This window comes from Rhinoderma darwinii, chromosome 5 (assembly GCF_050947455.1).
Source record: "Rhinoderma darwinii isolate aRhiDar2 chromosome 5, aRhiDar2.hap1, whole genome shotgun sequence".
In the NCBI taxonomy this organism is placed as follows: Eukaryota; Metazoa; Chordata; class Amphibia; order Anura; family Rhinodermatidae; genus Rhinoderma; species Rhinoderma darwinii.
The window spans coordinates 270921868-270943511 of record NC_134691.1 but is presented as its reverse complement, the minus strand read 5'-3'; the positions used below and the strand labels follow the sequence as shown (position 1 = coordinate 270943511).

Genomic DNA, 21644 nt, shown 5'->3' with positions numbered 1-21644 from the left:
ACATCCAAACGGAATGTCAAATTCGAGATGAGCGCACCGAACTTCACCGGGTTCGGCCAAACTCGTTTTGACCGAAACCGGTAAAAAATGTTCGGGTACGCGACGTCAGGAGACAGTCACTGTCCACGGTGCTGAAAGCGTTAAACTGGTTCAGCACCATGGACAGTGACTTCCGCTCCGAAAATCCATGAACCTGTAAAAAAAAAAAAAAGTTCTGACTTACCGATAACTCCGGTCCGACCTCCCGGGATGACAGTTAAGTCCAAGTGACAGCTGCAGCCAATCACAGGCCAAGCACAGGCTGCAGCCAATCACAGGCTGCAGCGGTCTCATGGACTGCGGCGTCATCCTGGGAGGTGGGGCCGGATGACAAGAGTGGGACGCGTCACCAAGGCAACGGCCGGGAGACCGGACTGGAGGAAGCAGGCAGTTCATGGTAAGTGTGAACTTCTTTTTTTATTCACAGGTTGGTGTATATTGTGCTCGGCATTCACTGTCGAGGGTGCTGAAAGAGTTACTGCCGATCAGTTAGCTCTTTCAGCACCTTGGACAGTGACGGGCGTCGACTACCTCATCTCTATGATGGCGGCTGCGCGATAATCACGCAGCCGCGCATCATACACGGATGACACACGGAGCTGTCAATTGCCTTTTGCGCACGCAAAACGCAGCGTTTTTTTGCGCGCGCAAAACGCACACGCTCGTGTAAATGAGGCCTAAGGCCTGATTTACACGAGCGTGTGCGTTTTGCGCACGCAAAAAATGCAGCGTTTTGCGTGCACAAAAGGCACTTAACAGCTGCGTGTGTCATCAGTGTATGATGCGCAGCTGCGTGATTTTCGCGCAGCCGCCATCATTATGACACTCCGTTTGGATGTTTGTAAACAGAAAAGCACGTGGTGCTTTTCTGTTTACATTCAGAGTTTGACAGCTGTTGCGCGAATCACGCAGTTCGCACGGAAGTGCTTCCGTGCGACCTGCGTGTTTTTCACGCGCCCATTGACTTCAATGGGTGCTTGATGCACAAACAGCGCACAAAGATAGAATATGTAGTGAGGTTTACGCAACGCACTCGCGCTGCGCAAAATTCACGCACTGCACTGCCCCATACCCGCGTCGCACATGCGTATATTACGCTCGTGTAAATGATGCCTTAGTTGCAGAAATTTCTACGACTGAAAATCAGTTCCATTTATCTGAATGGAACTTACAGAAATTAATGCACCTGCTGCAGAAACAACTAAATTCAGATGAATGGAACAAATTTTTAGTAGCAGAAAATTCTGTATCAAAGCTTTCCACGTGTCACTGCACCCTCAGGCTTCATGGACACGACCGTAGAGGTGTGCACGTTCCATGCACACATAAGATGTGCATTGAGTTTAATGAGCCCATACCACAATTGCAGCCCATAAAATGACGCCCTATTTTTTGGGGGTCTGGGCTCCGGCCAATGCATGGACCGTGGAAACTACGCAATTGCGGATTGTATATCGATAAATGCACGGTTGTGTGCATGGGGCCTTAGGCCTCATGCACACAACCGTAGCCATGTGCACGGCCGTGATTTTCATGTCGGCCGGCCACGGAGTCTCAGCCGCAAGCCGCCCGCAAATCGCGGGACGTGCACATGGCCGCGGCCATTATTTTCAATGAGCCCGCAGAACACGGCCGTAATAAGACATGCCCGTTCTTTCTGCGGTCCGGGCTCCTGGGCCATGCACGGACCGTGGAAACCACGGTCGTGTGCATGGCCCCATAGGAATGAATGGGGTCGCAATTCTCCCGTGGATTTTCGGGGGAATTGCGGCCGCAAAAGCACGTTCGTGTGCATGGGGCCTTAGGCTAAATGCAAACGTTGCGTAATTTGGTGCGGAAAATCTGCATCAAACCGCAAGTAAACGGAGGTAATTCTGCAGGTAAAATCTGCACTTAATATTTCATGAATTAACATTCTGCGGACATTGAAATACGCACCGCAGTTTAATTTATGTACGAAAAAATTCTGCAAGATTACTTGGAATCTCATTTACTTTGCTAGTGCTGTATTACGCTGCTGATTTACCGCAATATAATCTGCGTGGCAAATCCGCACGTAATACGCATAGTGTGCAGGGTGCCCTGGGCCTCCTCCACACAAAAAGTTTCTGGCAATTTAAACTGCTTCTGAAAACACTTCTAAAAATGCTAGCATTATTAAAATGCAACAGGGTTTTTTCTGGCGTTTTTAGAGGTGTTTCTCATTTAGTGTTATTTTGCACGCCTAAAAAGACTTCATATGAAAAGCATGCTGTGTTTAAATAAAATAAAAATGCCACAAAATTGCCTCAAACCAAACAGTTGTATGCAGTGCATTTTATAATTCACTATAGACTAATGTAACATCTGGCTGCACTAAAACAAAAATGCATAAAAAAACGGTGTTAAAAACGGCATGAATAATAAATTTCACAGCCAATTTAGAGTCGGTTAGTTTTAGCTAATTTTAATAATGTTAACATTCTTAGAGCTTAGGATTTTTTACTTGCTATGTAATATAAAGAATTTATAAATGTTTAGCTTCACCAAGTATATGTCACAATGAGGGAATATGCAGTCTTACCATTAACGTTGCATTTGAAGGTCTGACTTACTACTCCAGTATTGTTTTCTTTTTCAGCGGGCCACTGATACACATATACTGTGGTCCTGGAGGATCCTGCATCCAGCACGATGCCATACTGAACAGATAAATAGATGATTGATAGTACGTGATGAAGTAATAACTAAAGATAATGTATAATTCAGTCTGATCTCATTATTCAGAAGAAAGTAAAAGGCAGCGTAGAGCTGGCGTAAATTATAGTAAATGTGTCAGGCCGTGTGTGGCCATGCAACCTTCCGCTAAGCTCCGTCCACTTTTTGAAAAGTGACGTAAGCGGGGGAAAAGGCCCAAAGTTTTTCTGTCTTTTAAAGGACCAGTGTCACGGAAAAAAAATTTTTTAGATCAATTTGATTTTAGTGTTTTATTAAACATTTTTTTATTTATTTGTGTGTTTGTGTTTTACTTTTTTTTATTTTTTCACTTTTTCTTCCCTATGGGGGCTGACATTTTTTTTTCCATCTCTGTATGTGTCGATTAACGACACATACAGACATGGAATACGGCAGCTACAGTCCCATAGTGAATGCGAACGGGGCCGTTCCATCCACTATGCTGTACGCCGTCTGTGTGGGAATGGCGCATGCGCCGCTCCCACACAGTCCAAGTTGAACGGTGCGACGTCCGGCACCATTTTCCTGTGGACCGGAAGTCGCGGCCGGACAGTAAGATTACTACTTCCGGTCGCGGATTCCGGACTTGTGCACTTGGAGCGGAGGTAGCAGACGGAGCGGATGGACCGGAGGGAGCGGCGGCGGCAGGAGCAGGTAAGTTATTTCTATGTATGTTCGTGTTTTAGTGTGTGTTTACTACTGTATGTTAACCTACTACACTGTTAGTTAGCTCAAAAAATGGCGACACACAGTGTAGGAGGTTTGACCGTTCAATCCCCTCGTTTCTCCCGGCACTAGCCAGGATAAAGGAGGGGGGATTCTGAGAGCTCACTAGAGCGAGTGAGTTTTCTCAAATTTTGCAGCATAAAGCAATGTGGTTGCTTTACCACATGCAATGCTGCAATTTTGGGAATTGCTCCATCTAGTGACCAGCGCTGGGAAATATTATAAATTAGAATCTAATTTATAATATTTCCTGACTCGTGAAAAAAATTAAAAAAATTAGAACAATGTTTAATCACCTATACACTAATTGTTTAACTAAAAAAAAAAAAAAAAATTTCTAGCGACACTTTCCCTTTAACCTGTTTGCGACATTTCCATGGCGTGGGAACGTTGTTAACTTTCCTCTCAGGCGTTTTAATGCTTCACTATTTTCAAGATATTTGTTTGCGGTCAGTGAATGACAATGCTCTTGTTTACATTCAGAGGCAGCAAACCTGTACAGAACCAGTCCTGCTCTTAGCTGAGAGGTTTACTGCACATAGGGGGGAATTTATTATTCCTCCTTGGTCAGTTGTCGGATGTTGAAGAGTCGCAAATGCCTCAAAAGACTCAAGGCACTTTACGTAACAATGCATGGAGCTTAGCAGAAGGGCGTGGTATTCTGCATCCGGAAAAATTAACTAAAGCACAAATCTACTCCAGCTCATCGCTGCAGTAGATTTGACTTTGTAGCACAAAGATATCCAGAAATGCACCTAATTTATTAATGGCAGTCTTAATAAATTCCCTCCAAAGTCACGTGATAAAAGTTTGGCTGCCCGTTGCCACCACTAGGGGGAGGTCACTGCCTTTGGATTCATACTGCTCTAGTTGAACGCAATACTAGATGTATAAATCAATATGTAAGGAGTTCCCAATAGTGACTGCTACAGACAATTTTTTTTGTCATTAAACGAATGTGTGGCTGCTTCTTCTGCCTGGAGTGCTGGTTTCCAGTTTCTAGAAACAACCCCCAAGTGCACCCTTAGTAAATGATAAATTATTTTAGCATAACACCACTCCAAAATGCTTTTTAAACTTTTGTTTGAATTTTACTGTCCTTGACATGAAATACATTAGAACCGATGGTAGAGGAACAGAAACAAGTCATGATTTGTTGTTTTACCATATTCACCTACGTTCATCTTTTTGTTTTAGGGGGTGGTGACTATAGACTTAGAAAATCAGCTTGATTGGATGAGAAGTTAAAGCCCGTTACCTATGTAATAATAACCAGACATTTGATTTTGGGAATACCTGTTACTATGACTCCTCAATATCAGCTTTCTAAACACTGTGTAAACAAAGTTTAAGGAAATGTTTGTGGTTTATTTTCCAAATCTATAGGCAACCACAAATGACAAGAAAGGCCCTGCCCCATGTAAAGATAAATGATGTGGAAATTATTCTAGGAAATCTACAAACCTGCAGATCGCAACCATTTGCGAGGGAGGGAAATATTTTAAATACCATTATACTGAAAATAAATAAATATAAATGAAAGACAAAAGCTATATCCTGGAAAACCCATTTAAATATAAGCGGCAAAATCATATACGTAGCTTATGGTACCGCAGTACGGTGCATTGGATGAATTGCTTCCCCAGGTTTCAAATTTACCTTCAAAACAGATAAAAACAAGGACATTCATGCAGAAACACCGAAAAAGGCCATACTTACAAATGGACACAGCCAGGTCAGAAACGCTGATGAAGGCGAGTGAGCAGGTGCTTTAAATAATAATAGCCACTCCCACTAGTCTTGAGGGGAGTGGTATGTGGTGCATGGGATGTGTAGTAAGAAATAATAAATGAATAGTGTATGTGCAAGTGTAATAATGTAAGTGAAATATAGGGGGCAGTAATGAGTAAAGTGCCTAAAAAATAAATGAATAATGGGATGCAAGTATGTGAAACATGGAGGGATAGTGTGTAAGTCATGAGGCGCAACGTGTCTAGCCAGGTAGAAGCCTATTTGTGACGCCTTGATAATTCATAGAGCGGGCTACCCTGCTTGCTAGGCCAAACAACAACACACCATGCTCTCCCAGCATCAAAGACCTGGCTGTGTCCAAAAGAAGCGAATATAAGTAATAATGAAAAATACATGGGGTATTAGTGATCATTTTGGCCAAAAGGACGCAAGCTCGCAATCCACGACAAGGATCCCCAGACTTGCGAGTCCCTAACTGGAGCGAAAAGCTCCTGATGTACAGACAAAACAGATAAAAACAAGGACATTCATGCAGAAACACCGAAAAAGGCCATACTTACAAATGGACACAGCCAGGTCAGAAACGCTGATGAAGGCGAGTGAGCAGGTGCTTTAAATAATAATAGCCACTCCCACTAGTCTTGAGGGGAGTGGTATGTGGTGCATGGGATGTGTAGTAAGAAATAATAAATGAATAGTGTATGTGCAAGTGTAATAATGTAAGTGAAATATAGGGGGCAGTCTGGGGATCCTTGTCGTGGATTGCGAGCTTGCGTCCTTTTGGCCAAAATGATCACTAATACCCCATGTATTTTTCATTATTACTTATATTCGCTTCTTTTGGACACAGCCAGGTCTTTGATGTTGGGAGAGCATGGTGTGTTGTTGTTTGGCCTAGCAAGCAGGGTAGCCCGCTCTATGAATTATCAAGGCGTCACAAATAGGCTTCTACCTGGCTAGACACGTTGCGCCTCATGACTTACACACTATCCCTCCATGTTTCACATACTTGCATCCCATTATTCATTTATTTTTTAGGCACTTTACTCATTACTGCCCCCTATATTTCACTTACATTATTACACTTGCACATACACTATTCATTTATTATTTCTTACTACACATCCCATGCACCACATACCACTCCCCTCAAGACTAGTGGGAGTGGCTATTATTATTTAAAGCACCTGCTCACTCGCCTTCATCAGCGTTTCTGACCTGGCTGTGTCCATTTGTAAGTATGGCCTTTTTCGGTGTTTCAAATTTACCTTAAAGGGGTTGTCCAGGAATACATTTTATTTATATTTTAACTTAAATTGGACATATATAAGTAACTTTCTAATATAATGTCTATTTACCTCTGGCTTCGTTACTTGGTTCTGATTTGCTAATAGCCATATAGGAGGTGACTCTTTCTTTTCACTCTGGGCGGTGTAATCTTTTCTGTATGACCAATCAGCATACAGCTTCTCCCCATTCCCGGCCCAGCAACATGGTGTGATCATATAGTATACAGCATCCATTCCCGACTGTGTATTCAACTGACAATATCTCCAGTTGTGTCACAGCTATAACTGTAATCCTGGTGTCATATGAAAGATTAGAATCTCCTCTTTCATATGCCACCACTGTTCTAGGAGGTCCACAGCTGGAGATATGGCTATTTGAAGTTATCGCCCCTCCCTCCGGCCTCAGTCTCTCACACTGTGTGAAGCAGCTTCATGCTGATAGGTCAGAGGCTGTGAGGAAGCTCCACCTCAGGAGATTCGCTGCTGTTGACGCCCATTTGTCTAGTTTAGCCTCATTTGCATATTTAGAAAAAAGCTCATAACTTTTAAAATAATAATCGTTTTGGGACACAGTTTTCACTAGCATTATCAGTATGACAGCGCCTATTAGATTAGCGCCTATTTTAGAAATACACAAGCAAATCAAATGGAACTTATATTGGCCTGAAAACTGATTTCCAGGCCAAAATAAACTGGCAAAAATTAAAAAATTGTATGTATTAAAAGACATTACGTACCTTCAAACCAGGAGAAAGTGACCGTTCATGGTGAATCTGAATGTAAGCAATTGTAATTATAACAGATAAACTGATCAAGAGAAACAAAATGGAAACAATGAGAGGAATTTTCACCTTAGAAGGCATCCCAGTACCTGCAATAAAAATAATAATACAATTAGACACAGCTCTTGATGCTGCAAATAAGGAACACTATACATTATTCTAAGGGTATGTTCACACGGCCTATTTACGGACGTAATTCGGGCGTTTTTGCCCCGAAATACGTCCGAAAATAGCGCCTCAATAGCGCTGACAAACATCTGCCCATTGAAAGCAATGGGCAGACGTTTGTCTGTTCACACGAGGCGTATTTTACGCGCCGCTGTCAAAAGACGGCGCGTAAATAGACGCCCGCGTCAAAGAAGTGACCTGTTACTTCTTTGGCCGTAATTGGAGCCGTTATTCATTGACTCCAATGAATAGCAGCGCCAATTACGCCCGTAATTGACGCGGCGTTCAAGCGCCTGCACATGCCGATACGGCTGATATTACGGGGATGTTTTCAGGCTGAAACATCCACGTAATTTCAGCCGTAACGGACGCCCTCGTGTGAACATACCCTAATACTAATACTCCTAGTGGCCATGTGCTTGGGTATAACAAACAGATCCTAACATCAAGTCTGGACATTTTCCTTACTATGTCACTTATCAGTGTAAGGCCCTTGAACATGTAACGGATTCGTCACGGATCTTCCATCTGGATTTGTGGGTGAAAAATCTGCAGTCTAAGACTGTTGCAGGCAACTAGAAGACATTTTAAAAATCTGATCCACCTGCTGCTGAATATTTACCGCATGGAAATCAGGGCCTGCTGAGGATTATTATTTTACCCTATTCAATGTAGAAGAGCAGAAATCCGCAGCAATGCAGAAACGCTGCGTAAAACCTGCAACAATCCGTTGTGTGTGGGTACTTTAATAGCTACTTGACCAGAAAGTATTTACTGAATAAAAATCAAGCTGCATTAGCTCTGTGATTTACAGAGTTATCATAATTCTGCTTTACCACATGATCTGACATCAGGTATGGAGAGATGCAAGAAGCATTCTGGGCAGTACATTTGCTAAGAGCAATCATATGGCGCTAATCAGGGCCGGCCTTAGGGGCGTGCGACCTGTGCGAGTGCACAGGGTGCTGCACCCTCCCAGCATGTAGGGGGCGCCACTGGGCTCTGCTTCTGCTCTGTCCTCTGCTCTTAGTTGCACAAACAGAGTAAACAGAGCTGAGGAGCAAGAGCAGAGGAGGAAGCTCCCACAGCCCGTCCTGCAAGAAACCTCTGAGCCTATCAGCAAGGAGAGATGGTAAGTGTCTATGTGTGTCTATTTGTCTGTTTGTATGTGTGTATATGTCTGTGTATATAAGTCTCTGTGTTTGTATGTGTATATGTTCCAGTATGTGTAATGATGGGGGTAGGGAAACGGACAAGTGAGCCCTAATCTACCCGCCACTCTGCCCCTGCCTACTTGCAACGACCCGCCCTAAGCGACGGGGTACAACTGGGCGGCGGTCCCTACGCTCAGTAAGTGCACGAGACAAACAGACAAGGGTACACAAAGCTAAGGGAAAAGGGCAGTTGCCCACGGCAACACCGTGAGCAACAGAGTGGTGAACGAGTCGAGTCAAACCAGGAGAGAACGAGGTACCAAACGCAGAGCAGGAGAGTAGTCAGTAAGCCAGGGTCAGTATGGAGCAGGATCAAATAGTAGAAGCTGTAGCTGGGCCAGGAAACCACACGAGAAGAATCACAAGCAAAGGAGGAACAGGAAAGGCAGGTAAAAATAGACAGAGGGCGGGAGCTAGCTCCGTCTGGCCAGGCTGCGATAGGCTCTCCCACTCCTAAGCCCGCCATCCTGAGTGGTGGAAGATGGAGTCAGTCTCAGAGACATAGACTCAGGTGCAGACTGATTATCTATGGGCGTATACACAGAAGTTGTGCCTGGCAGATCCTTTACAGTACCCCCCTTTTATGAGGGGCCACCGGACCCTTTCTAAGTGGACCTGGTTTATTGGGGAAACTAAGGTGGAACCTCCTGACCAATACCCCAGCGTGAACATCCCGGGCGGGTACCCAAGTCCTCTCCTCAGGCCCGTATCCTCTCCAATGGACCAGGTACTGGAGGGAGCCTTGGACCATCTTGCTCTCCACAATCTTGGCCACCTCGAATTCCACCCCCTCAGGGGTGAGAACGGGAACAGGAGGTTTCCTCGAGGGAGCCAAGGATGGAGAGCAGCGTTTAAGGTGGGAGGCATGAAACACGTCGTGTATTCGAAAAGATGGGGGCAACTCCAGTCGGAAGGAGACAGGATTGAGGACTTCAATGACCTTATACGGCCCAATAAACCGGGGAGCAAACTTCTTGGACGGGACCTTAAGGCGCAAGTTCCTAGACGATAACCACACCAGATCCCCGACCATAAACAAGGGGTTAGCAGAACGTCTTCTATCAGCCTGAGTTTTTTGTACGCTCTGGGACGCCTCTAGGTTCTTCTGAACCTGGGCCCAGACTGTGCACAGTTCCCGATGAACGACCTCTACCTCGGGATTGTTGGAACTACCAGGTGAAGCGGAGGAGAACCGTGGATTAAACCCAAAATTACAGAAAAAGGGGGAGACCCCTGACGAATTACTGACCCGGTTATTAAGGGAAAATTCGGCGAGGGGAATGAATGAGACCCAATCATATTGACAGTCAGAGATAAAACACCTTAAATATTGTTCTAGAGATTGATTAGTCCTCTCCGTTTGGCCATTAGTTTCAGGATGGAAGGCAGAGGAGAAGGACAGATCAATCTCCAACTTTTTACAGAAGGCTCTCCAAAACAATGAAACAAATTGTACCCCTCTGTCCGAAACAATATTGACAGGGACCCCATGGAGAGGCAGGATGTGTTTGACGAACAAGGTAGCTAACGTCTTGGCATTGGGTAGTTTCTTGAGGGGCACAAAGTGGCACATCTTACTGAAGCGGTCTACCACGACCCACACCCCCGACTTGCCTTGAGATGGAGGCAAATCGGTGATAAAATCCATGGAGATATGGGTCCAAGGTCTCTGGGGAATGGGCAAAGAACGTAGTAAGCCCGCTGGTCGGGACCTGGGAGTCTTGGACCTAGCACAAACCTCACAAGCGGCGATGTAGGCCTTAACGTCTTTAGGCAACCCAGGCCACCAATAGTTTCTGGCAATGAGGTGTTTGGTACCCAGGACGCCTGGATGACCAGATAGTGCGGAGTCATGACTTTCCCTAAGTACCCTTAACCGGAATTGCAGGGGAACAAACAGCTTGTCCTCAGGAAGGTTCCCGGGAGCTGAACCTTGATCAGCCGCAATTTCAGAGACTAAATCAGAATCAATAGAAGAAATTATTATACCAGGAGGCAAAATACAAGCAGGATCTTCCTCCGAAGGAGGGCTGGCCATGAAGCTACGCGACAGTGCATCGGCCTTAATATTTTTAGACCCAGCCCTATAGGTAACCAAAAAGTTGAATCTGGTAAAAAATAGCGCCTATCGAGCTTGTCTCGGGTTTAGCCTCCGGGCAGATTCTAGGAAAACCAGATTCTTGTGGTTGGTAAGGACCGTTACCTGGTGGCTAGCCCCCTCCAGGAAGTGGCGCCACTCTTCAAATGCCCATTTAATGGCTAAGAGTTCATGGTTGCCAATATCATAGTTACTCTCAGTGGGCGAAAACTTCCTGGAGAAGTAGGCACAGGGGCGGAGATGGGTGAGGGACCTGGTACCCTGGGACAAGACAGCCCCCACTCCCACCTCGGATGTGTCAACTTCCACGATAAATGGCTCCATTTGGTTGGGCTGAACCAGCACCGGGGCCGAGATAAAACACTTCTTAAGGACCTCAAAAGCCTGGACAGCCTCAGGAGGCCAGTGGAGGAGATCAGCACCTTTGCGAGTGAGGTCCGTAGGAGGCTTAGCGATGACCGAGAAGTTAGCAATAAATCTCCTGTAATAATTAGCGAACCCCAAGAAACACTGTAACGCCTTCAGGGAGGCAGGTTGGACCCATTCCGCCACAGCCTGGACCTTGGCGGAGTCCATGCGGAATTCATGAGGAGTGAGGATTTGACCCAAAAATGGTATCTCCTGTACCCCAAACACACATTTTTCGGTTTTAGCAAACAGTTTGTTTTCCCGAAGGACCTGGAGCACCTTCCTGACATGCTCAATGTGGGAGGACCAGTCCTTGGAAAACACCAGTATGTCATCAAGGTACACTACAAGAAATACCCCCAGGTAATCTCTTAAAATCTCATTAATGAAATTCTGGAAGACCGCAGGAGCATTACACAACCCAAAGGGCATGACGAGGTATTCGAAGTGACCTTCGGGCGTGTTAAACGCAGTCTTCCACTCATCCCCCTCTTTGATGCGGATAAGGTTATACGCCCCCCGTAGATCAAACTTAGAGAACCATTGGGCCCCCTGAACCTGATTAAAGAGATCAGGAATCAAAGGAAGGGGATACTGGTTCCTTACAGTGACCTTATTCAAGTTACGGTAGTCAATGCATGGCCTAAGACCACCATCCTTCTTCCCTACGAAGAAGAAGCCAGCACCTACCGGAGAAGTAGAGGGGCGAATGTAACCCTTGGCCAGGCATTCCTGGATATACTCTCTCATGGCTTCACGTTCGGGACAAGAAAGATTAAATATCCTACCCTTAGGGAGCTTAGCTCCTGGTACCAATTCGATAGCGCAATCGTATTCTCTATGAGGAGGTAACACTTCGGAGGCCTCCTTAGAGAAAACATCAGCGAAGTCCTGAACAAACTCAGGTTCACCTCCTCAGGGGGAGAAATAGAATTAACAGAAAAACATGACGTCAAGCATTCATTACCCCATTTGGTAAGCTCCCCAGTATTCCAGTCAAACATGGGATTATGCAACTGCAACCAGGGAAGGCCTAAAACCAAATTGTAATGGCGGAAGGAGGTGAAGGGAACAAGTGAGCCCTAATCTACCCACCTCCCTGTCCCTGCCTACTTGCAACGACCCGCCCTAGGCGACGGGGTACAACTTGGCGGCGGTCACTACGCTGACTAAGTGCAAGGGGATACAAACAGGGAACAAGCAAGGGAAGGGGCAGTAGCCCACGGAACACCGTGAGGGAACGGAGTGGTGAACGAGCAGTCAGGATCAGGATGTAATGAAGTATACAAACGCAGAGCACGGAGCAGGAAGCAAGCCGGGGGCAGAGCGAAGCAGGATAAGCGGGAACTGAAGCAAGGCTGAAGCACGGCAGAAGCAGGCTGGAGCAAGGCAGCAGTGGGGCCAGGAAACCAAGAAGAATCACAAGCAATGAGGAAGAGAAAACGGCAGGTATAAATGGACAGGGGGCGGAGCTAACTCCGACTGACCAGGCCGCGATAGGCTCTCCCACTCCTGAGCCTACCACCCTGATTGGTGGGAGGCGGTGTCAGTCTAAGAGGTCTGGCCTCAGGTGTCGATTGATTAATCCTGGGAGTATCCACAGACGTATTGCCTGGCAGATCCTTTACACAAATCGGACGATAATCCCTGCATCAACAGTACAGAGCACTGCTCCAAATGCATGGAGCCAACAAGGAGTTCAAAAACAGGGGTATGCTGTGTAAAATAACCATTAGCAAGAGGAGTGGAGTCGATACCCACTACCGGGACAGGTTTAGGCAAATCAATCAAAGGCATGGCTAGAGACATAGCAAATTCCACAGACATGATATTAGCAGAAGACCCTGAATCCACGAAGGCACTGCCGGTAGCAGTCCTACCACCAAAAGAGACCTGAAAGGGAAGCAAGATTTTATTACGTTTCATATTTACGGGAAATACCTGTGCGCCCAAGTGACCTCCCCGATGATCACTTAGGCGCGGAAGTTTTCCGGCTGCTTATTCTTACGCCTAGGACAGGTGTTCACTTGATGTTTGTCATCCCCACAATAGAAGCAGAGACCATTCTTCCTGCGGAACTCTCTACGTTGTCGGGGGGGGGACACGGAGGCCCCGAGTTGCATAGGTACCTCCGAGTCTTCCGTGGAGGAGCGAAGCAACGGGACCTCGGGAGGCATCATGGGGGAGTCAGAGGGGAAAACACAAAACCGTTCAAGTTGTCGTTCCCTGAGACGTCGGTCAAGTCGTACCGCTAAAGCCATAACCTGGTCTAAGGAGTCAGAACAGGGATAGCTAACTAGCCGGTCTTTCAGGGCGTTTGACAGACCCAACCTAAACTGGCACCTTAAGGCAGGGTCATTCCACCGAGAAGCTACGCACCACTTCCTAAAGTCAGCGCAATACTCCTCCACAGGTCTCTTACCCTGACGTAAGGTCACCAGCTGACTCTCGGCAAAGGCAGTCCTGTCAGTCTCGTCATAAATGAGTCCGAGAGCAGAAAAGAAACGGTCAATGGAGGAAAGTTCAGGGGCGTCAGGAGCCAGGGAGAAGGCCCATTCTTGGGGCCCTTCCTGGAGCCGGGACATAATTATACCCACCCGCTGGCTCTCAGAACCTGAGGAGTGGGGCTTTAAGCGAAAGTAGAGCTTACAACTCTCCCGAAAGGAGAGAAAAGTCCTCTGAGAACCGGTCAGGCAACTTGAGGTGGGGTTCAAGAGGTGAGGTGAGGGGCACTACCATGGTAGCGTCAGGCTGGTTGACCCTCTGAGCCAGGGCCTGGACGTGTAGGGAGAGACCCTGCATTTGATGGGCCAGGGTCTCAAGGGGGTCCATAGTAGTGTAGGGGACCAGGGTAGACTAGGTATAGGGCTTGTGATTATGTAACGATGGGGGCAGGGAAACGGACAAGTGAGCCCTAATCTACCCGCCACTCTGTCCCTGCCTATTTGCAACGACCCGCCCTAGGCGACGGGGTACAACTGGGCGGCAGTCCCTACGCTAGGTAAGTGCACGAGACAACAGACAAGGGTACACAAAGCTAAGGGAAATGGGGCAGTTGCCCACGGCAACACCGTGAGCAACAGAGTGGTGAATGAGCCGAGTCAAACCAGGAGTGAACGAGGTACCAAACGCAGAGCAGGAGAGTAGTCAGTAAGCCAGGGTCAGAATGGAGCAAGATCAAATAGTCAGAAGCTGTAGCTGGGCCAGGAAACCACACGAAAAGAATCACAAGCAAAGGAGGAACAGGAAAGGCAGGTATAAATAGACAGAGGGCGGGAGCTAGCTCCGTCTGGCCAGGCTGCGATAGGCTCTCCCACTCCTAAGCCTGCCATCCTGAGTGGTGGAAGATGGAGTCAGTCTCAGAGGCATAGACTCAGGTGCAGACTGATTACCTATGGGCGTATACACAGAAGTTGTGCCTGGCAGATCCTTTACATCCCCTTTTTGGTCCACACATTTGCAGTTTGGGGAAATGTTGCTAGGAAAGTGTTGTCCTGGTATAATACAGGCACCGTCGCTTCCAGCGGATATGTTTGGGCCCTACCTTTTCTGGTTCCCTAATTTTAGGCCCTTGATATATCGCCTCTTAAAACAGAGGAAATGTTCCCCTCAGACCTACACAACTGCATATTTTTCTTTCTTGACTTATTGGAGCCTTAACGCATTTTATTTTTTCATAGTCGTAGTGGTATGAGGGCTGTTTTTTTTGTGGGATGAGCCGTAGTTATTATTGGTACCATTTTGGGGTACATGCGACTTTTTGATCACTTTTTATCCTATTTTTTGGGAGGCCAGGTAACCAAAGAACCGCAATTCTGGCACAGTTTTTATAGTTTGTTTTATACAGCGTTCACCCTGCGATATAAATTACATGTTAACTTTATTCTGCGGGTCAGTCCGATTCCGGCGATACCTAATTTATAGCACTTTTTTATGTTTTGCACAATAAAATTTCTCTTGTAAAAAAAATTTATTTTTTCTGTCGCCAAGTTGTGAGAACCATAACTTTTTAGTCGACGGAGCTGTATGAGGGCTTGTTTTTTGCGAGACGAGCTATAGTTTTTATAGGTACCATTTTTGGATACGTGCGACTTTTTGATCACTTTTTATTCCATTTGTAGGGCAAAGTGACCAAAAAACAGAAATTCTGGTACTATTTTTTACGTTTTTTTTCTACGATGTTCACCGCATGCAATAAATAATATAATATTTGAATAGCTCAGAAGGGGTTAATAGCAGGGATCGGAGCTAGCTCCGGTTCCTGCCGTTACAGGTGGATGTCAGCTGTAACATAGAGCTGACATCGACCGCTGATGACGCTGGCCTAGCTCCGCGGCTCAGCTACGCCAGGCGGGTCCTGAACGGCTTCCGTGCTAGGCAGACCGGGAGGCCAGTATTAGGCCTCCGGTTGCCATTGCAGCCACCTTAAAGCTGCAAACACCTTAAAGTGGCTCTGTCACCACATTATATCTCCTACATAAGGAGATCGGCACTATAATGTAGGTGACAGCAGTGCTTTTTATTTAGAAAAACGATCTATTTTTACCACTTTATGAGCGATTTTTAGCTTTATGCTAATTAGTTTCTTAATGCCCAGCTATATCGCTAGTGCAGTCTAAATGAATGGAGAGAAGTGCATGACGTGGATTGGTCAGCGTCATACACTCCTCTGTACAACGCCCACTTGGTCTAAAGTAAAAACACGCGCACTTGGGCATTAAGAAACTAATTAGCATAAAGCTAAAAATCGCTCTTAAAGTGGTAAAAAATCGTTTTTCTAAATAAAAAGCACTGCTGTCACCTACATTATACCGCTGATCTCCTTATGTAGGAGATATAATGTGGTGACAGAGCCACTTTAAATGCAGCGTTTGAGCGCTGCATTTAAGGGGTTAATGGCGGGGATCTAAACCAGTTTCGGTCCCCGCCATTACAGCCGGATGTCAGCTGTAAGATACCGCTGTCATACGGCGATGATGGCAGTTGCTCAGGTTCTGAGCCGATGCTATGCATTTGGCGTATGGATACAGCAAAATGCGGGAAGCACTAGCTTTCCATGATGTATTCATATGGCAAATGTCTGGAAGGGGTTAATGTCTGATCCAGTGGGAGAACAAAATTATAGTGTACCGTAGCGTAAACAATGCAACATTTTCTCCGTATTTTCTGTGTGGAAATTTTGCAGCGTTTACAGTAGCAGCAAAGTAGAGGAGATTTCAACACACTTCAGAAAAAACCTGCAGAAAAGATGTGCGGAAATTGACTTGCTGTATGGATTTTCAATCTGTAGCATGTTAATTTATGTTGTGAAAACGTAAAAGCATGTAAAATTGAAAAGGTAACATAAACCAAAAAGATTTTATTTAGCCTTAACTTTTTTTTGATAAAAAAAATCAGTTGAACAACATACAATGCATGTGGGTATTAATTTGAAATAAGCAATAATTAGGACATAAACACAGTAAGGGGTTAAATTATTAACAGGCTTTATTCTACAGCATCGTCTTGCCAGGGCTGTTTTTCCTTGTAACTGCGGCTGATATCTAAGCTACAGTTACAAAGTAAAAATTCAGTCTAAAAGAAAATCTATGAAATAATAATTCTGTCTGAAGGTATTTTCTTTTACACAGCATAATAAAATAAATAGTTTAAAAAAAAAACTAAGGTAACCTAAAAAGCATTATATTGGATATAAATGTCTAATTAAATAGCATACACTTGCAAAATTTCAATTATTTTTTAAGGTTAGGGTTTTTATTTACTATTTCCATTTACAAATAATTTTTACAAAGCAAAGACTATGGGCCTCACTTATCAAGACTGTATGGCAGTAATTTAACTTTTTGGGGTACATGACATGTCTTCTTTAACCCCTTGTATTTCGGATATTCATTTTTGTTTTTGCTCCCCGTCTTCCAAAAGCCAGAACTTTTTTATTTTTCCGTTGACATAGCCGCATGAGGGCTTGTTTTTTTGCGGGAAGAGTTGTGGTTTTTCACACCATTATTTAATGTGCCATATAATGTACTGGGAAACTGAAAACAAATATTTGTGGGGTGAAATGGGCAAGAAAACCTTTGTTTTCTGGGTTTCCTATTTACGATGTACAATGTGCGGTAAAACCCGATATATTCACTTTATTCTACGGATCGATACGATTATGGAGATACCAAATTAATACAATTTTTTATTTTTTACCACTTTTATAATAAGAAAACAATTTGTTAAAAAAAAATGTTATGTCCCCACATTCTGAGAGCAATAACTTTTTCATTTGTCTGTCGAGTCAGCGGTGTGATAGGTTATTTTTTTTTGTTGTCATTTTAATTGCTACCATTTTGGGGTACATTTTTTATCACTTTTTATTCAAGTTTTTTTGGGAGGTAAGGTGACCAAAAAACAGTAATTCGGGCGTTTTGTTTTTTTACGCAGTTCAACAAGCAGGTTAAATAACATTATAATGTAATAGTTTGGGCTTTTACTGATGCGGCGATACCAGTTAATTTAATTTCATATTATGTTTAACATTACTTTACATTACTATTAATATTATGTATTACAGTATATCGTAATTTTGGCAGTCTTCGGCAGGGCTTCATAGGAGCAAAAAGATGGCAGACCTGGAGACCTTCATTTGTCCCCCAGGCTGCCATAACAACCATCGGCACCCTGCAATTGTGTTGCGGGGGAGCCAACGGGCACACCCCTTACATCAATGGCTTAGATGTCGCGGTCACTGTTGCAGTGGGGTGTCGGCTGTAACATACAGCCAACACCCACTCAGTATGAAGCGCGCTCAGCTTGTGAGCATGATCCATACTTCCCCTTGGCGGCTGTCACGTAGTTATGTGACATGTCACCAAGGGGTTAATCGGTTAAAGTAATTATGACAAGAAACTTTGTTTACCAGCAGAAGGATCACAATATGATCTAAACTTTGTATCTTGACAAGAATTTAGCACAGTTTTTAGAATTTAAGTATAATTTTCCCCAAGGTCATAACTTTCCTATAATAGAATTTTATGAGTGAGCCAATGCTATTCTAGGAGGTGAGGCTTATTGTCTTTGGCTAGAGCTTGGAATCCTTATCATTAATACTAAAAATAAGCAAAGAAGAATGAAGTGATGATATGAAAGTGAGTGTGATTAAAGGGAGTCTGTCAGTAGATTTTATGCTACCAAATGTCTGACACCACTAAGTAGCTATAGGGTAGTGGATTAGAGACATACCTGTGTTTCTTTTTGAATTAGCGAAATAAATAAGTTTTATTCTGCCACACGCCGTGCTCGCCGAACCAGGTAGAGTCCAGTATCTGGCGCTCCAACCCCTCCCCTCTCCTATGCAGTTGATTCAGCAGTCAATGAACTGCATATGCAAAGTGTTAGAGCACTAGATGCCAGACTCTTTCTAGTTCGGCGGGCACAGTGCATGGCAGAATAAATGCTATTTTTTTCACTAAGGCAAGCAGTAACAGCAGAAACACAAGTATGTGTATAGCTACCTAGCGGTGTCAGCCATTTAGTATCTTAAAATCTACTGACAGACTCCCTTTAATTTCGCTGAACTGTAGCATCGCCTACAGATTTATCATTCACCCTTGTTTCTACTGAGTCAAGTTTTTCATTGGGGCTACATGTGCAAACTTACTTAACCCCTTAAAGACGCGGCCTAATTTGGCCTTCAGAAATGTACAAAAAAAAAGAAGAGCAAAACCAAGAGGCATGCACATCCAACTATAGAAAAGTAAATTACGTTTTTATTTACAACCAACAATGATTAAAAACACTGTGACAGCATGACAACAATAGCAATCCATGATAAGATTTTCCACAAAAGCCCCCCAAAAATATGTAATATTGGGCTGCTGAATTAAACACTATTACAGAAAATGCTAGTGGCTATAAAGGCATGTGTGAGAAATACAATAGAAGTAAAAAGCTGCATTCAATATGTTAATTCAGATGCACAGCCAAGAATTTCAAAATTCTGCATGAATATATAGCAGACAAACTGAGACCATTCCCTGCCCAGTGGTGTCGCCGTCCATTCTTGGGACTTTGTTCATTTGTGGGTGGGTGAGTTGGACAGATATTTACGAAGGTGCTGCTTTTACATTGTTTTTTGTCCTATGCCTGTCCTATGCCCGTCACTGTGAGGTACTATTACATCAATTCATGGGAACTGCTCAGTAATAATGTTTAAGACAATTTTTATGTTAAACTATTATTTATTTTTTATTTTTTTAAATCATTGCCCATTTTTTCTTCTTTTTCTTTTATACATCTCTATCTCAAATAAAATTAAAATATTTCACACTGATCAATGAGCTCTTACAATCGGCTGACACACCCTATCACTTTTCAGCTTGTTGGCTATACTAACAACAGGTGAAGTGGACAGCTCACCTCCTTTTCTCCCTTACTGCACAGACATGTCATATAGCATGCGCGCAATAGGTTGTTTTCTGACTTTTAAAATGGATTACTCTTTCCGAGGATAGGCAATTAATATCTAAATGGTGTAGGTCCGATTACTGCCACTCCCACCAATCAGCTGTTTTGAAGGGGCCACGCATTCAAACGAGTGCTGCTTTCCCTTCATTCCTTCTGTTGGTACTGTGAATATTGCTGGATACTTTTTAGAGACATGGTATAGTTGGTAGATATGCAGTTATAATCTTGTTCATTCGTTAAGGCTCTCAATGCTTCTCCTATTTTTTTTTACATTTCTGCTCATACTATACTTATGATGACTAAAGTTTGCAGCTCAAGATTTAGATCACAAGTGAATGTCTAAGAACTTTCTTTTCAGTATTATAATTTTTATTTTTTACATTGCCATTAACTTTATGAAGTTATGTCCTTAAAGGCATGGTGTCGCCCCAAAAACATGTTTTTTTTTTAAAATTTAAACATTTAGTGTGTGGGTGATTAAACATTGTTCAAATTTTTTTTATTTTTTTCGCGAGTCAGGAAATATTATAAATTTTTTCAAATTTATAATACTACCCATTTTTGGTCACTAGATGGAGCTGTTTGGAGCTAGTTCCCAAAATTGCAGCATTGCAACATTGGGTTAAAAGCTATCGCTCTAGTGAGCTCTCAGCATCCCCCCCTCCTTTATCCTGGCTAGTGCCGGGATAAACGAGGGGTTTGAAAGGTTTAACCTCCTACACTGTGTGTCGCCATTTTTTGAGGTAACCCACAGTGTAGTAGGTTTACATGCAGTAGTAAACACACACAAACACTAACATACATTGAAATCGCTTACCTGCTCCTGCCGCCGCGGCCCGTCCGCTCCCTTTGCTGCCGCTGTTCCATGTGCACTTGTCCGGAAGCCGCGACCGGAAGTAGTAATATTACTGTCCAGCCGCGACTTCCGGTCCACAGGAAAATGGCGCCGGACGGCGCCAATTTCGAATAGGACTGTGTGGGAGCGGCGCATGCGCAGTTCCCACACAGACGCCGTACACGGCAGTCAATGGGACGGGAGCCGTTCGCAGTCCCTATGGGACTGTGGCTGCCGTATTCCATGTCTGTGTGTGTCGTTAATCGACACACACAGAAATGGAACAAAAAATGGCAGCCCCCATAGGGAAGAAAAAGTGTGAAAATAAGAAACAGTAAAACACAAACACACAAATGTAAATAAACGTTTATATTAAGGCACTAACATCTTTAACATATAAAAAAATTATTTGTGATGACACTGTTCCTTTAAAGGGGTTTTCGCACTTCTGGGACCCGCACCTATCTCTAGAATAGGGCCCCCTAAACCCCGTTCTAGCTTTCTGTGCTCACCCTGCTATCTGGCCACTTACTGATTACATGGTCGGGAGTTACGGAAACAGCGTAACTCGCTCAGCTACGCTATTTCTGTAACTCCCATAAAACTGAGAAGTAGTTACCGAAACATCGTACCTCGCATGCTACTCTGCTTCCGTAACTGACATTCACTTCTATGGGAGTTACGGAAACAGCATAGCTCAGCGAGTTACGCTGTTTCCGTAACTCCCGACCATGTAATCAGTCAATGGCCAGGAACCAGTGCCCTCGAAGTTAAAACCCCTTTAACTTCCAGGGCACTGGTTCACATATCAAATACACAGGGGATTAAATACATAGCATATGAACACGATAAAAAACAAGCAAATACAATAGACTTATGGAGCTTTCAGAGTAACAGACTGGTACAGAAGGAGAGAGGACCCTGCCACAGAGGGCTTGCAATACATGATCGGAAACCCATTGATCCACCAGTAGCATGTCAAGTAGATTGTGGGCATGTCTTTATGCTTTTATACAAACAGATATCTTACCAATTTTCTATCTATTTAGACCAATATCAGTCCAAGGGCTGGTTTACACTGGCATATTTCGGCCCATAACAAGTCCCAATCGCCAAGAAAAGGCAGATCGTCGCTTGTTTAAAGACCCCTTACATGGGCCAATG

General features: G+C 44.3%; 1 protein-coding gene across 3 annotated transcripts in view; it reads right to left on the bottom strand.

Moving 5' to 3' along the window:
• Nucleotides 1-21644, bottom strand: part of ENTPD3 (ectonucleoside triphosphate diphosphohydrolase 3) — a 69734-nt gene that overhangs the window by 31062 nt on the left and 17028 nt on the right. For 2 of the 3 annotated variants that reach the window (XM_075827141.1, XM_075827143.1), the window contains exons 2-3: nucleotides 7259-7392; nucleotides 2603-2720 (exon numbers count right to left, since the gene is read on the bottom strand). In XM_075827141.1, the coding sequence (XP_075683256.1) occupies nucleotides 2603-2720; nucleotides 7259-7384 (244 nt within the window). In that variant the 5' untranslated portion in view covers nucleotides 7385-7392. The remainder of the gene's footprint in view (nucleotides 1-2602; nucleotides 2721-7258; nucleotides 7393-21644) is intronic. The other variant, XM_075827142.1, reaches the window with a different exon arrangement.